The 17,307-nt window shown below is 38.5% G+C and overlaps 1 protein-coding gene across 3 annotated transcripts in view; it reads left to right on the forward strand.

Moving 5' to 3' along the window:
- The window catches only part of PPEF2 (protein phosphatase with EF-hand domain 2), a 38,863-nt gene extending 23,200 nt beyond the window's left edge, over positions 1-15,663 (forward strand). For 2 of the 3 annotated variants that reach the window (XM_066279683.1, XM_066279685.1), the window contains 4 exons: positions 2,390-2,496; positions 9,155-9,318; positions 10,680-10,767; positions 14,713-15,663. In XM_066279683.1, coding sequence (XP_066135780.1) covers positions 2,390-2,496; positions 9,155-9,318; positions 10,680-10,767; positions 14,713-14,966 — 613 coding nt within the window. In that variant the 3' untranslated portion in view covers positions 14,967-15,663. The remainder of the gene's footprint in view (positions 1-2,389; positions 2,497-9,154; positions 9,319-10,679; positions 10,768-14,712) is intronic. The other variant, XM_066279686.1, reaches the window with a different exon arrangement.
- The last annotated feature ends 1,644 nt before the right edge of the window (positions 15,664-17,307 follow it).

The raw sequence follows: 17,307 nt of genomic DNA on the forward strand, positions 1-17,307 counted from the left end.
CTTATGAAATACATAATGTTAATAATTTAAGTTTTACAGATGCGATCACTAAGGAAGAGAGGTTAAATCAGCTGGCCCATGGTCACACAGCTAATAAGCAATGAAAGTTAGCCTTGGCCTTGGCCAGTTGGCTCAGCAGTATGGCGTCGGCCTGGTATGTGAAAGTCTTGGTTTCGATTCCCAGTCAGGGCACATAGGAGAAGTGACCATCTGTTTCTCCACCCTTCCTCCTACCCCTTCTCTCTCACTCTCTTCTTCTCCCACAGCCATGGCTTGAATGGTTCGAGCAAGTTGGTCTTGGGTGCTGAGGATGTCTCAATGACCTTGCCACAGTTGCTAAAATAGCTCAGTTGCCAAGCAACAAAGCAGCAGCCCTGGATGGGCAGAGCATTGCCCAGTAGGGGGCTTGCCAGGTGGATTCTGATTGGGGTGCATGGGGGAGTCTTTCTCTCTGCCTCCCTGCCTCTCACTTAATAAAAAAGAAAAAGAAAGTTAGCCTTGATCCAGGCAGTCCTATTTCAGAATTCTCACACTTAATGACTATGCAATACTGCCTCCCACCAAGAGGATGACCCAAGAATATAAAGCTACTAACAAATATGGTGTTAGTGGTACTAAACAAGCTTTTTATATTATCAGATGAACTAAACTAGAAGTCAAAACAAAGTAAGCATAAATCCAGTGGAAAGAACAAGTGAATATTTAGCAACTTCTGTGTGTGAGTGCTATAAAAGTACATTATTTTAAATGACTCTTAAGTTATGAAACACTCAAGAGTTATTAAACATTTGAGTTATTCAACACTCAAGTTATTTTTAAAAAATCAAGGCCAGCATTACTTAAAAATAAATAATATGTGAAAATGGAAACTCATCAATAATAGTTAAACCTGCTGTGCAGCAAAGTCATCTGTGGAGCTTTATAAAAATCTGCCATCTGAGCTCCATCCCAGTCTACCACATTAGAGTGTCCAAGGAGGACCTGAGACATCATGACCTCATATGATTTCAGTGTCATCACTACAAAAGGAGTCGCTGTAGGGAATCCTATAAATAACATGTATAATAATATAAAGATCACTCAGCTCTTGAAATATCTATTGATTGCATCAAAGCAAGTGCAGCATCACCTAATTGCTCTAGAAGTCACTTGTCCAACAGCTTCAATTACCTGGACCACAATAGAAAACTAGGAAGGAATGGGGAAAATGTCTCCCACCAATCATAGTTGATGTCTTAATGTACATGAACTCGAGATCATGTGTTTTTCTTAAAGGAGCCCTTATTTGGAATTCATTTACTTCCAGTTTAAATCCATGTCTCACAGCCTGGAGTGCTGGAAAGATTGATTCCTGGCCCCAGTCCTTATTAGCTGTGTGACTTTGGATCTGTAACTTACTCATAATGAATATATTATTCCTACCTACTTCAGTGCATATTGTAACAACGAGAAGACTAAATTAGGGTTATTTTGCTGTTCACAAATCTTGGCTTGTGATTGTTTAACGGAACAATAAATTACAAGAAAAGCGTGATTTTGATAATGGCAGTTATTGAGTGCTTTTTTTTTTTTTTTTTTTTTTTGTATTTTTCTGAAGCTGGAAATGGGGAGAAACAGTCAGACAGACTCCCGCATGCGCCTGACCGGGATCCGCCCGGCACACCCACCAGGGGGCGACGCTCTGCCCACCAGGGGGCGATGCTCTGCCCCTCTGGGGCGTCACTCTGCTGCGACCAGAGCCACTCTAGCGCCTGGGGCAGAGGCCAAGGAGCCATCCCCAGCGCCCGGGCCATCTTTGCTCCAATAGAGCCTCGCTGCGGGAGGGGAAGAGAGAGACAGAGAGGAAGGAGAGGGGGAGGGGTGGAGAAGCAGATGGGTGCTTCTCCTGTGTGCCCTGGCGGGGAATCGAACCTGGACTTCTGCATGCCAGGCCGACGCTCTACCACTGAGCCAACCAGCCAGGGCCTGAGTGCTTTTTTTAAGAGCAATATCTGGCCAGACTTTCTTCTAAGAACAATATATGAATTTTCTCATTTATTCTTCACAATAATCCTGTGAGTTAAGTACCATTTTTATCCCTACTTTCAGATGGGTAAATTGAGATACGGCACAGTTGTATAACTCTGTGGCCTTTCTCTGGAACTCCTGCTCTGACCACTATCCTGTACCGTGAAGGTCAGCGGCATTTCACAGACTGATCCTATCTGTACACAGCAGAGAAAAGTGGGGGAGCCATGGGGGGACGTAAGAGTTGGGAGCTCTTTCCTTAAAAACTGAGCCCTTGGGAGGCTGAGACATTAAGAGAAAGAGACATGAAATGTAGTAAAAACTCGTGACTGTTTCTTCTATACTCATTTTTTAAAATGTTCCTTCTTTCCTCCTTTCCTAGGATTAGCAGAGTAGAGGAGTCAGCTTTGAGAGCTCTGCGGGAAAAGTTATTTGCTCATTCCTCAGATCTTCTCGATGCATTTAAGAAGCATGATAAAGATAAAACTGGTAAGACTAACCAAATTGTTTTATTTCCAGATAAAACTAGAAATCTTCACAGGGGAAATAAGCTGGCCAGAGAATCTTTGTTTCACAGTACTTAGCAAATAAATGTTTGTTGAAGGAACATATGATAAAAAGACCTCTTTGACTACTTCCTCCTTCTTTTTAATTCAACTTAATGTCCCAGTTATCTTTTCTAAATTTTAAAATTCTATGAATATAAACTTGGCTAAATATAGATGGAGATGGTGAGAAGAAATGGAGGCCAGGGAAGGCTGACAAGGCCACAGCTAAGCAAAAGTGGTGGGTGGGGCAGGTTAGAAGAGTATATCCAAGGTTAGCAAAGTATCAAGTGTGTAAATATCTGTTTTATGTTCTATTGTTCAAGCTAAAAATTTTGTCTTTTCTCAATTCAATGGAATGTGTAATGGACATTGGCTACATGTACCTATATTAAAAAGCAGCAGTAACCGTCACATAGTCATAGCAATATCTTTTCTTTTTTTTTTTTTAATTTCTTAAATTTTTTATTTTTATTTTTCAGTTACAGTTGACATTCTAAATTACATTAGTTTTAGGTGTACAGCATAGTTAGATATTTATATAACTTATGAAGTGATTGGCCCAATAAGGCTAGTACCCATTTTATAGCATACATAATTATTACAATAGTTTTTTCTATATTCCCTGTGCTATCCTTTATATCCTTGTAACTATTTTTTTTTTTTATAATTTTATTTTTTTAATGGGGTGACATCAATAAATCAGGATACATATATTCAAAGATAACAAGTCCAGGTTATCTTGTCGTTCAATTATGTTGCATACCCACCACCCAAAGTCAGATTGTCCTCTGTCACCTTCTATCTTGTTTTCTTTGTGCCCCTCCCCACCCCCTATCCCTCTCCCATTCCCCCCTCCCCCCCGTAACCACCACACTCTTGTCAATGTCTCTTAGTTTCAGTATTATGTCCCACCTACGTATGGAATAATACAGTTCCTGTTTTTTTCTGATTTACTTATTTCGCTTCGTAGCATGTTATCAAGATCCCACCATTTGCTGTAAATGTTCCGATGTCATCATTTCTTATGGCTGAGTAGTATTCCATAGTGTATATGTGCCACATCTTCTTTATCCAGTCATCTATTGATGGGTTTTTTGGTTGTTTCCATGTCCTGGCCACTGTGAACAATGCTGCAATAAACATGGGGCTGCATGTGTCTTTATGTATCAATGTTTCTGAGTTTTTGGGATATATACCCAGTAGAGGGATTGCTGGGTCATAAGGTAGTTCTATTTTCAGTTTTTTGAGGAACCACCATACTTTCTTCCATAATGGTTGTACTACTTTACATTCCCACCAACAGTGGATGAGGGTTCCTTTTTCTCCACAGCCTCTCCAACATTTGCTATTACCTGACTTGCTAATAACAGCTAATCGAACAGGTGTGAGGTGGTATCTCATTGCCGTTTTGATTTGCATTTCTCTAATAGCTAAAGAAGATGAGCATCTTTTCATATATCTGTTGGCCATTTGTATTTCTTCCTGGGAGAAGTGTCTATTCATATCCTCTTCCCATTTTTTTATTGGATTGTTTGTTTGTTTGTTGTTGAGTTTTATGAGTTCTTTGTATATTTTGGATATTAGGCCCTTATCTGAGCTGTTGTTTGAAAATATCATTTCCCATTTAGTTGGCTTTCTGTTTATTTTGTTATCAGTTTCCCTTGCTGAGCAAAAACTTCTTAGTCTGATGTAGTCCCATTCATTAATTTTTGCCTTCACTTCTCTTGCCATTGGAGTCAAATTCATAAAATGCTCTTTAAAACCCAGGTCCATGAGTTGAGTACCTATGTCTTCTTCTATGTACTTAATTGTTTCAGGTCTTATGTTTAGATCTTTGATCCATTTTGAGTTAATTTTTGTACAGGGAGAGAGACTGTAGTCCAGTTTCATTCTTTTGCATGTGGCTTTCCAGTTTTCCCAGCACCATTTATTGAAGAGGCTTTCTTTTCTCCATTGTGTGTTGTTGGCCCCTTTATCAAAAATTATTTGACTATATATATGTGGCTTTATTTCTGGACTTTCTATTCTGTTCCATTGGTCTGAGTGTCTATTTTTCTGCCAATACCATGCTGTTTTGATTGTCGTGGCCCTATAATAGAGTTTGAAGTCAAGTATTGTTATGCCCCCAGCTTCATTCTTTTTCTTTAGGATTGCTTTGGCTATTCGGGGTTTTTTATAGTTCCATATAAATCTGATGATTTTTTGCTCTATTTCTTTAAAAAACGTCATTGGAAGTTTGATGGGAATTGCATTAAATTTGTATATTGCTTTGGGTAATATAGCCATCTTGATTATATTTATTCTTCCTAGCCAAGAACAAGGTATATTCTTCCATCTCATTATATCTTTTTCGATTTCCCTTAACAATGGTTTATAGTTTTCATTATATAAGTCCTTTACATTCTTTGTTATGTTTATTCCTAAGTATTTTATTTTTTTTGTTGCAATCGTAAAGGGGATTATTCTTTTGAGTTCCTTCTCAGTTCTTTCATTGTTGGCATATAGAAAGGCTATTGACTTCTGTATGTTAATTTTGTATCCTGCGACCTTACTGTATTGGCTTATTGTTTCTAGTAGTCTTTTTGTGGATTCTTTGGGGTTTTCGATGTATAGGATCATATCATCTGCAAAAAGTGATACCTTTACTTCTTCTTTTCCGATATGGATGCCTTTTATTTCTTTGTCTTGTCTGATTGCTCTGGCTAGAACCTCTAGTACCACATTAAATAAGAGTGGAGAGAGTGGACAACCCTGTCTTGTTCCTGATTTAAGGGGGAAAGCCTTCAGTTTAGTGCCATTTAATATGATGTTAGCTGATGGTTTATCATATATGGCCTTTATCATGTTGAGATATTTTCCTTCTATACCCATTTTGTTGAGAGTCTTAAACATAAAATTGTGTTGTATTTTATCGAAAGCCTTTTCTGCGTCTATTGATAAGATCATGTGATTTTTGTTCTTTGTTTTGTTGATATGGTGTATTACATTAACCGTTTTACGTATGTTGAACCATCCTTGAGATTCTGGGATGAATCCCACTTGATCATGATGTATTATTTTTTTAATATGTTGTTGTATTCGATTTGCTAGTATTTTGTTTAGTATTTTAGCATCTGTATTCATTAGAGATATTGGTCTGTAGTTTTCTTTTTTTGTGCCATCCTTGCCTGGTTTTGGTATGAGGGTTATGTTGGCCTCATAAAATGTGTTTGGAAGTATTGCTTCTTCTTCAATTTTTTGGAAGACTTTGAGTAGAATAGGAACCAAGTCTTCTTTGAATGTTTGATAAAATTCGCTGGTATAGCCGTCAGGGCCTGGACTTTTATTTTTGGGGAGGTTTTTAATGGTTTTTTCTATTTCTTCTCTACTGATAGGTCTGTTTAGGCTTTCTGCTTCTTCTTGACTCAGTCTAGGAAGGTTGTATTGTTCTAGGAATTTATCCATTTCTTCTAGGTTGTTGAATTTAGTGGCATAAAGTTTTTCATAGTATTCTACAATAATTCTTTGTATATCTACGGTGTCCGTGGTGATTTCTCCTCTTTCATTTTGGATTTTGTTTATATGAGTTCTTTCTCTTTTTTCCTTGGTAAGTCTTGCCAAGGGTTTGTCAATTTTGTTGATCTTTTCAAAGAATCAGCTCCTTGTTCTATTAATTTTTTCTATAGTTTTTCTGTTCTCTAATTCATTTATTTCTGCTCTGATTTTTATTATTTCCTTTCTTCGGCTGGTTTTGGGTTGTCTTTGTTCTTCTTTTTCTAGTTCCTTAAGGTGGGAAGTTAAGTGGTTCACTTGGGCTCTCTCTTGTTTGTTCATATATGCCTGAAGCGATATGAACTTCCCTCTTATCACTGCTTTTGCTGCATCCCATAGATTCTGATAAGTCGTATTGTCATTTTCATTAGTCTGTATATATCTTTTGATCTCTGCACTTATTTCTTCTTTGACCCATTCATTTTTTAAAAGTATGTTGTTTAGTTTCCACATTTTTGTGGGATTTTTTTCCTCTTTTTTGCAGTTGAATTCTAGTTTCAAGGCTTTATGATCAGAAAATATGCTTGGTACAACTTCAATTTTTCTGAATTTGCTGATGTTGTTTTTGTGCCCCAACATATGGTCAATTCTTGAGAATGATCCATGTACACTGGAGAAAAATGTATACTCAGTCACTTTGGGATGAAATGTCCTGTAGATGTCTATCATATCCAGGTGCTCTAGTGTTTTGTTTAAGGCCACTATGTCTTTGTTGATTCTCTGTTTGGATGACCGATCTAGAGCCATCAGCGGTGTATTGAGGTCTCCAAGTATGATTGTATTTTTGTCAGTTTTTGTTTTAAGATCAATAAGTAGCTGTCTTATATATTTTGGTGCTCCTTGGTTTGGTGCATATATATTAAGAATTGTTATGTCTTCTTGATTCAGTGTCCCCTTAGCCATTATGAAATGGCCATTTTTGTCTCTGAGTACTTTTCCTGTCTTGTAGTCAGCATTATCCGATATGAGTATTGCTATACCTGCTTTTTTTTGGATGTTATTTGCTTGGAGTATTGTTTTCCAGCCTTTCACTTTGAATTTGTTTTTATCCTTGTTACTTGGATGAGTTTCCTGTAGGCAGCATATAGTTGGATTTTCTTTTTTAATCCATTCTGCTACTCTGTGCCTTTTTATTGGTGAGTTTAATCCGTTTACATTTAGTGTAATTATTGATACTTGTGAGTTCCCTATTGCCATTTTATATCTTGCTTTCTGTTAGTTTTGTGTCTTGTTTGATCCTTCTCTTTCGTTTTTCTATCTTTTGTTTTTATTTGGTTGTATTCCATACATCTTTCCTCTGTTGCTATCTTTTTTATCTCATGTGCTTCTGTGGTGGTTTTTTCAATGGTGGTTACCTTTGAGTAATGAAAAGGGTCCTTACCCTGTTCATTGTAGTGAACTATTTTGTGAGTACTTTTGCACTCCATCGTCCTTTGCTACTGTTAATCTCCATCTTCTCCCCCTCTTTCTTTTTGTTGTTGTCACAGTTTAAATTTGGTTTTATTGTGTTCTTCTTGGAGCTTTTACTTGTGGCTCTGTTTTTTTTTTTGTTCTTTGTATCTGATTGGAGAACCCCCTTTAGTAATTCCTGGAGTGGGGGTTTTCTGATGATAAATTCCCTCATCTTTTCTGTATCTGTGAATGTTTTTATTTCTCCTTCGTATTTGAAGGATAGCTTTGATGGGTATAGTATTCGTGGCTGAAAGTTCCTCTCTTTCAGGACTTTAAATATTGGGGTCCACTCTCTTCTAGCTTGTAGAGTTTCTGCTGAGAAATCTGATGATAATCTAATGGGCCTTCCTTTATATGTTGTATTCTTCTTTTCCCTGGCTGCCTTGAGAATTTTTTCTTTGCTGTTGGTTTGTGTCAATTTCATTATGATATGCCTTGGAGTAGGTTTTTTGGGGTTAAGAAAACTTGGAGTTCTGTTTGCTTCTTGAACTTGAGGCTTTAGTTCTTTCCACAGGCTTGGGAAGTTCTCATCTATTATTTGTTTGAGTATGTTCTCCATTCCATTTTCTCTCTCTTCTCCCTCTGATATACCTATTATTCTTATGTTATTCTTTTTGATGGAGTCAGATAATTCTTGTAGGGCTATCTCATTTTTTTTAATTTTTGAGTCTCTTTCTTCTTCTCTCTGTTGTGCCTCAAGTTGCTTGTCTTCTATTTCACTAATCCTCTCTTCTATCTGACCTGTTCTATTAGCTAAGCTTGTTACTTCGTTTTTCAGCTCGTGAATTGAGTTTTTCATCTCTGTTTGATTTGTTTTTATAGTTTCAATTTCCTTGGACATATATTCTTTGTGTTCATTGAGTTGTTTTCTGAGCTCCCTATATTGCCTTTCTGTGTTTTCTTGTATATCTCGGAGGATTTTTAGTATTTCTATCTTGAATTCTCTGTCATTTAGATCCAAGGTTTCCAATATATTAAATTTTTTCTCCATAGATTTTTCCTCATCTAGCTGTGTTACCTCTCTTTCTTTTGTGTCCATGATATTTGATTTTCTCTTCCTTAATGGCATCTTTGGGTGTATTGCGAAGCATCTGGAAGCTCCAAGTATAGGTTTTTCTGTTTCTGGTTGAAGATCTTGTTGAGTTTTGGGGGAGATTTTTCGGTATCGCTTCCTACCCCGCCATTACTCTGACGTCATCCCAATATCTTTTCTTATACAACTGAACAACTGATATTGTAGATGTATAATGGTTTATACTGTTATTTGTAAGGGTCTTGTGTGATTTTTAGTAGTATTGCCAAATTTAGCAAGTAAAAACAAGATGCCTAATTAAATTTGAATTACAGACAGATAACAATTTTAAAATATGACTATATATCCCATGCAATATTTGGGACATACTTGTGGTCTGTATGAAATTCAGATTTACCTGAATATCTCATATTTTATCTGGAAACTCTACTTTCTCTATTATGACCAACAAAAATAGTGACAGTGCCCATAGTTTCTAATATCTACAGATGGTAAGAAGCATGTCAGGATAAAAAGGTAGGCACTGTTGGGTAGGAAACTGGACTTGTAGGTGACAGGTCAACAAGTTAGCTCTTTCCTGTAGGTTTAATCACCCTGAGTGACTGGGCAGTGGCCGTGGAGTCCGTGTTGCATCTGGGACTGCCGTGGCGGATGCTGAGGCCACAGCTGGTAAACAGCTCAACCAATAACATGCTGGAGTACAAGTCCTGGCTGGAAGACTTGGCCAAAGGACAACTGAGTCACGAGGTAACGATGAGAAGATGGTGGATGAGGTGTATTGTAAACCATGAAAACCCTTATGGAGAACTTTGAGTCAGAAACAACCACGTATTGAGAACCCAAAAAGGAAGAGGGATGAGAAAAGGGAATAGCGGCCTGACCTGTGGTGGCGCAGTGGATCAAGCGTCGACGTGCACGCTGAGGTCGCCGGTTGAAAACCCTGGGCTCGGTCAAGGCACATATGGGAGTTGATGCTTCCTGCTCCTCCCCTCTTCTCTCTCTCTCTCTCTCTCTCCCCTCCCCCCCTCTCTGTCTCCTCTAAAAAATGAATAAATAAATAAAAAATGATTAAAAAAGAAAAGGGAATAGCTATACTGCTTAAAAAAATTAGGGGATATTTTATTGCTTCATATTTATTTTTAAATATCCCCTAATTTTTTTAAAGCATTTTAATTTTATTTATTTATTTATTTTGTGACAGAGAGAGGGACAGACAGGAAGGGAGAGATGAGAAGCATAAATTCTTCGTTGCAGCACCTTTAGTTGTTCATTGATTGCTTTCTCATATGTGCCTTGACGGGGGGGGGGGGGCTACAGCAGACCGAGTAACCCCTTTGCTCGAGCCAGCAACCTTGCGTCCAAGCTGGTGAGCTTTTGCTCAAACCAGATGAGCCCACGCTCAAGCTGGCAACCTCTGGGTCTTGAACCTGGGTCCTCCGCATCCCAGTCCGACACTATCCACTGCACCATTGCTCAGTCAGGCAAATATCCCCTAATTTTTGTGAGCAGTGTATTTGCTGAGTTTCCTTGTGTCAGACTTTAGGTTAAGAGATTTACATATGTTGCTTCAATTTATCCTTAAAATCACCCAAGAGATACATATTGTCAGCCCCGTTATACCCATGACGACACTGATCACGGAGGTTGAGTTACCTGCTTTGGATCAGAGAATTTCTAAGTTAGAGAACTGAGACTCAAACCCAGGTCGGACTTCCTTGATTTCATGTTGCTTTCTCCATTAAAAAGAAGTATTTATCCAGTAAATACTTATTGAATGTGTAATGTATGTGAAGTTGTGGGCTAGTTACTTTATTGCAATATAATTTGCATTCTATGTGACTCATTCATCGAAGTATACAATTCAATGAGTTTTAGTATATTTAGTATTCAGATATATGCAGCTATCACCATGGTCAATTTTAGAACATTTTTATCATGTGCTACATTAAATTGTTTGGTAGGCTGAAGGGAGTTGAGGGTGAAGAGACAGTAAAACATCTTCAGGTTTTTTCAAGAGTGTCTTATTGTCAGAATTGATTGTGTGTTGATTATATATTAAGACAAGCTAAACATAATATATAGAAGGAAAATGAGTTGTTTTCTTGCAGAACATACAGTCAAGTTTGCTGGAAACACTGTATCGGAACCGATCCAACCTGGAGACCATTTTTAGGATCATAGACAGTGATCATTCAGGTAAAGGCGCTCATTATCCTATCACTTCTGGCACATAGCAAGTATTACACCTCCCACCCTTTGGTCTCCTTCCTGATAAGTTTGCTCTCTACTCAAGTACTTTGGGAGTCAAGTAAGTAATGGCAATGCTTGTAAGTGGGAGAAACTAGAAAAGTCCTTGAACAATACCAGCAGTCTATGTAGAAGAGGGTTTGGGTGGAGAAGAATGAAGACAAACTGAATGAGAAAATCTTATTGGAAGAATAATTATGAATAGATGTGCTATCCCTTATAGTTCTATCTAAGATAGTCACAAAGTAATTCAGAGTGCCTAGAACGGAAAGGCTTGTACAGCCTAACTCCCAAAGTATTTTCAAAAACCTTTATTTTGAAATATTTACTGTATAGATTCATAGAGGTTAGAGAGAATGTACAGGGAGCTCCTATCTACCCTCACCCTGTTCTCTCAGTGGGTCACAGGCCTTTTTTCTTTTTTTTTTTTTTTTTTTTTAAATTTTTTTTTTTTTTTTTTTAGATTTTATTTATTCATTATAGAGAGGAGAGAGAGAGAGAGAGAAGGGGGGAGGAGCAGGAAGCATCAACTCCCATATGCGCCTTGACCAGGCTAGCCCAGGGTTTCGAACCGGCAACCTCAGTGTTTCCAGGTTGACACTTTATCCACTGCGCCACCACAGGTCCACAGGCCTTTTTTCAATGTTATTACTCTTCTATTTTTTTGAGGTATAATTCACATACTATATAATTTACACCTTAAAAATGTTCAGATCAGCACTTTTTTAGTATAGTCACAAACGTGTGTAACCATCATCACTATCTAATTTTAGACCATTCCCATCACCTTCTAAAAAGAAACTCATTAGAAGTCGCTCCCATTCCCTGTTCCTTCTCCACCAGCCCCTGGCAACAATTAAGTTGCTTTCCATCTCTATGGATTTGTCTATTCTGACATTTTATATAAATGGATCCATGTGATGTGTGGCCATTGGTACCTGGCTTCTTTCACTTATTAGCATGCTTTCAAGGTTCATCCATGTTGTATCATGTGTCAGCTCTTTATTACTTTTTATAGTGGGTAATATTCTATTGTATGAAGAGACCTCATTTTATTTACCTCTTCCTTAGTTGATAGACATTTGGATTGTTTCCCCTTTTTAGCCATTATGAATAATGCAGCTGTGTACATTCATGTTCAACTTTTGGTGTGAACATACGTTTTTAATTCTCTTAGGGTATATTCCTCGGTGTACAGTTGCTGGATCATACAGTAAAACTATGTTTAACTTCTGAGGAACTGCCAAACTGTTTTCCTCAGTAGCTATACCGTTTTACATTCCTACCAACAATGTATCAGTTCCAGTTTTTCCATATCCTCACCAAAAATTGTCATTTTTTCTTTTTTTATAATCATCCTCCTGGGTATGAATTTCATTATGGTTTTGATTTGCATTTCCTTAATAACTAATGACTTTGAGCATCTTATCATATGCTTATTGGAAATTTGTATAATAGTCCCCCTTTATGCACAGGGAATATATTCCAAGACCCTCAGTGGATGCCTGAGACCATGGGTAGTACCTTACCCTATATATACTGTGTTTTGCTCTCTATATAAAAATATCTTCACTTAAAGGAAGCACTTTATGGCTTCTCTTTGGCATATCCAAATTGCCAGCATCACTACTCTTGCTCTTTGGGGCCATGATTAAGTAAAATAAGGGTTACTTGAACACAAGCTCTGTGACACCATGGCAGTCAATCTGATAACCCAGGTGGCTACTAAGTGACTAACGGGCAGGTAGTGTCCACAGTGTGGATGCACTGGAGAAAAGCGTAATTCATGTTCTGGATGGGACAAAGCTGGATGGCAAGAGAGTTCATCATGCTTCTCAGAATGGCATGCATGTTAAAACTTACGAATTGTTGCCTGACCAGGCGGTGGCGCAGTGGATAGAGTGTCAGACTGGGATGCAGAGGACGCAGGTTCGAGACCCCGAGGTTGCCAGCTTGAGTGTGGGCTCATCTGGTTTGTGCAAAGCTCACCAGCTTGGACCCAAGGTCACTGGCTCAAGCAAGGATTCACTCACTCTGCTGTAGCCTTCCGTCAAGGCACATATGAGAAAGCAATCAATGAACAACTAAGGTGTCGCAGCGAAAAACTAATGATTGATGCTTCTCATCTCTCTCCATTCCTGTCTGTCTGTCCCTATCTATCCCTCTCTCTCTGTAAAAAACAAACAAACAACAAAACAACTTAAGAACTGTTTATTTCTGAATTTTTCACTTAGTATTTTTGGACCATGGTTGGCTAAGGGTACTAGAACTGTGGAAAAGTGAAATTGTGGGCAAGGGAGGGACTACTGGCCAGACAGTCCTGAATGGTGCAACTTACAATTTTTTTACTTGTAATGGTGTGACAAACAATGCATGTTCAGTAGAAACTGAGGTTCACATTTTGGGTTTTGATCTTTTCCTGGGCTAGCAGCTCTCTCTCTCTGACGCTGGGCAGTGGTGAGCCGCACTCCCAGTCAGCCACGTGATAACGAGGGTGAACAACCAGTACCGTAGTGTACACTGTATTCTGTGATTTTGCTCAACTGTAGGCTAATGTAAGTGTTCTGAGCACATTTAAGGTCAGCTTGGCTAAGTTCTGATGTCAGTAGGCGAGGTGTATTTCATGCATTTTGACTTACCATATTTTCAATTTAATGATGGGATTATTAGAACATAACCCCATTGTAAGTCAAGGAGCATCTGTAATTTTTTTTTTTTTTGGAGAAATATCTATTCAAATTCTTTGCCCATCTTTTAATTGGGTTATTTGTCTTTTCATTGTTGAGTTGTAAGAGTTCTTTATGTATTCTGGATACTAGACCATTATCAGGGATATGATTTGCAAGTATTTTCTCTGATATTATGGATTATCTTTTTGCTTTCTTGGTGTGTCCTTTCATGTACAAAAGCTTATGACTTAAAAAAATCCATTTTGTCTTTTTGTTGTTGTTTGTGCTTTTGGTGTCATCATATCAAATAAAGGTTATGTAATCTAAAGTTATGAAATTTTATACCTATGTTTTCTTTTTTTAAGCTTCTAGAAGCTAATTTTTCTTTCTTTTTAAAAAGATTTTTTTAATTTATTTATTTTAGAGAGGGGAAAGAAAGAAAGAGAGAAAGAGAGAGATAGAGAGAAAGAGGAAGAAGAGGGGAGGAGCAGGAAGCATCAACTCCCATATGTGCCTTGACCAGGCAAGCCCGGGGTTTCAAACCGGCAGCTTCAGTGCTCCAGGTCAACACTTTATCCACTGCGCCACTGCAGGTCAGGCTACATGTTTTCTTCTAAGTTTTATAGTTGTCACTCTTACAACTAGGTCTTTGATCCATTTTGAGCTCTTTTTTTTTTTTGTAGAGTTTAGCGTCATTCTTTTGCATGTGGATATCCAGTTGCCCACTACCATGTGTTGAAAAACTATTCTTTCCCCACTGAATGGCCTTGGAACCCTTGTAAAAAAATAAATTGACCATAGATATATAGATCCAAAGGCTTTTTATAAACAGGAAAAATTAGTATATGATTGGGATGAAATATTGCAGGATTTCTCAGCAATGGCACTATTGTTTTGAGGTGCATCCTATAATGCAGAGGATTATATTAGTAGTATCTTTGGCCTTTACCTACTAGATATCAGTAACACCCCACCCTCACCCCAGTCATGACAATCAAAATGTCTCTAGACATCGCCAAATGTCCTGAAGAAGAGCAAAGTTGCTTTCAAAGTTGAAAGCCACTAGTGATCCAGTGGTTTTGTGCTTTTTCCTTGGGGTTTAAATTAGATATTAGGCCTTGGTTATCTCTGTTTAAAAGTCAGGAGCAGGTGTTCCTGTAATAATGTTAGAGGAAATAAACATTGAAAACTAAACTAACTGATGTGACTTCCTGTCTCTGGTAAGGGTTCATCTCACTGGACGAGTTCAGGCAGACTTGGAAGCTGTTCAGTTCTCAGATGAAGATTGATGTCACAGATGACTGTATCTGTGACCTTGCCCGGAGCATTGACTTCAACAAGGATGGCCACATCGACATCAATGAGTTCCTGGAGGCCTTCCGCCTTGTGGAGCAATCCTGCACAGACGGCCACGCCTCAGATTGCCCACATGCCACAGACACTAATGACAGTCACTTTAATAGGCCAGAAGCACACTAAAGACAGTCTGGTGTTTGTTACCCAAATTGCCTCATAAGCAATGCCAAACTTGTCACTGGAATAGTCCCCTTATTCTCCACAGATTTGTGAAACTTTATACTGAGAATTTGCTGACCAACATGCATCAGAATCACCTGTGTATTTGTGGGTGGAAGGTGGTGTGTGTGTGTGTGCCCATGCATGTGTGTGTATTGTATGTTTTTAAATAGATGGGTGACTTAACCCCATCTCAGAATTTTCACAAAGTGGGACCCAGGTATAAGTTTTTTTGTTTTTTTTTTGTATTTTTCTGAAGCTGGACGCGGGGAGAGACAGTCAGACAGACTCCCGCATGCGCCCGACCGGGATCCACCTGGCACGCCCACCAGGGGCGATGCTCTGCCCACCAGGGAGCGATGCTCTGCCCCTCCAGGGCATCGCTCTGCCGTGACCAGAGCCACTCTAGCACCTGGGGCAGAGGCCAAGGAGCCATCCCCAGCGCCTGGGCCATCTTTGCTCCAATGGAGCCTTGGCTGCGGGAGGGGAAGAGAGAGACAGAGAGGAAGGAGAGGGTGGGGGTGGAGAAGCAGATGGGCGCTTCTCCTATGTGCCCTGGCCGGGAATCGAACCCGGGTCCCCTGCACGCCAGGCCGACGCTCTACCGCTGAGCCAACCGGCTAGGGCGGTATAAGTATTTTTTAATGCTGAAGTCTATGCCTGTTATGAATAACTGTTTCCATTGTTTTTGTTTTCATTTTATACCTTTTATTTATTGTTTTTAAAATGTTATATTGGTAAAAGAAAGTTATAAAAAATTGATGTAATCAGAATTACATAATTACAAAGAAACACATGACCCAAACATATAGATTCTGTTCATTATTTACTTTTTCTTATCATAACTATAGTATTATATATTTAATGTTTTATTTTTTATAAATACACATCTAATTATAAATTCTTTTTTATGTTGCTACATAATCTTCATGATTATTAGTTTAATGGCTGCATAATTTTCCTTCAAATGAATGCACTATAATCTATTTAGCTATTTGTGAATTGTTCAACATGTGTATTGTTTCCAGTTTTTCTCTATTATAAATAACACCATGGTTAATAATTTTGTGCATATAGCTTGTTCCACAAAAATCTTTTAAATTAGTGGTCCCCAGCCTTTTTTGGGCTACAGACCGGTTTAATGTCAGAGAATATTTTCACGGACCGGCCTTTAGGGTGGGACGGATAAATGTATCACATGACCGAGACAAGCATCAAGAGTGAGTCTTAGATGGATATAACAGAGAGAATCTAGTCATTTTTTAAAAATAAAACATCGTTCAGACTTAAATATAAATAAAATGGAAATAATGTAAGTTATTTATTCTTTCTCTGCGGACCGGTACCAAATGGCCCATGGACCGGTACTGGTCCGCAGCCCCGGGGTTGGGGACCACTGTTTTAAATTATACATTTTCTTTGGATCAAATTCCATGAATTGGATAACTTCATCTAAGGATATTGTGTTAGTCCATAAAGAGATTTACTATTAAAAATTTGGCTCATATGACAATGAGGCTGAAACGTGCCAGGACCTGCAGTCAGCAAGCTGGAGACCCAGGAGAGCTGAGGCTGTGGTCCCAGTCTGAGTCCAGATCCAAGGGCAGGAGAAGATGATGTCCCAGCTCCAAGACAGGCAGGCAGAGAGAGGGAATTCTTTCTTACTCAGCCTTTTTGTTCTATTCAGGCCTTCAAGGAGTTGTGTGAGCCCACTCACATTGGAGAAAGCAATCTTCTTTACTCAAAAATGTTCATCTCATCCAGAAACATGTACTCAGAAATAATGTTTAACCAATTATCTGGGCCCCGTGTGACTGAGTTGACATCTAAAATTAACCATCACAGGTGTGAATATTTTTTATGGCAGTTCGCTTTTCAGAACTGAGCACATCGGTTTTGCCATAAACTCACAAGTTTTGGGTGTAATCATAAGGTCCCCAAATCAGTTCCTTTTAAGATCCCTACCTGATTAAATGTCAATTTCATTCTACCAGTTTCCTTAATAAAACAACAAAAACTTGACTTCTCTCCTTGTCTTACTTTCCACATTCAACCCACCAGCAAATTTGTTGACTTTACCTTCGAAACACATCCCAAATTGAATCTCTGCTTATTTCTCCTTTACTATCTCCCTCGGCTAAGCCTTATTATCTTTCCACTTCCTCCTTTACCTATAATGCAGTGAGTATCAAAGTTTTTGACCACAAGATGCTTTTGCACTCTTAAAAATTATTAAAGATCTCAAAGAACTTTTGATTATGTGAGTTATATCTGTTGATGTTTCCTGTATTAGAAACAGAAATAT

This window comes from Saccopteryx bilineata, chromosome 5, assembly GCF_036850765.1.
Source record: "Saccopteryx bilineata isolate mSacBil1 chromosome 5, mSacBil1_pri_phased_curated, whole genome shotgun sequence".
NCBI lineage: Eukaryota > Metazoa > Chordata > Mammalia > Chiroptera > Emballonuridae > Saccopteryx > Saccopteryx bilineata.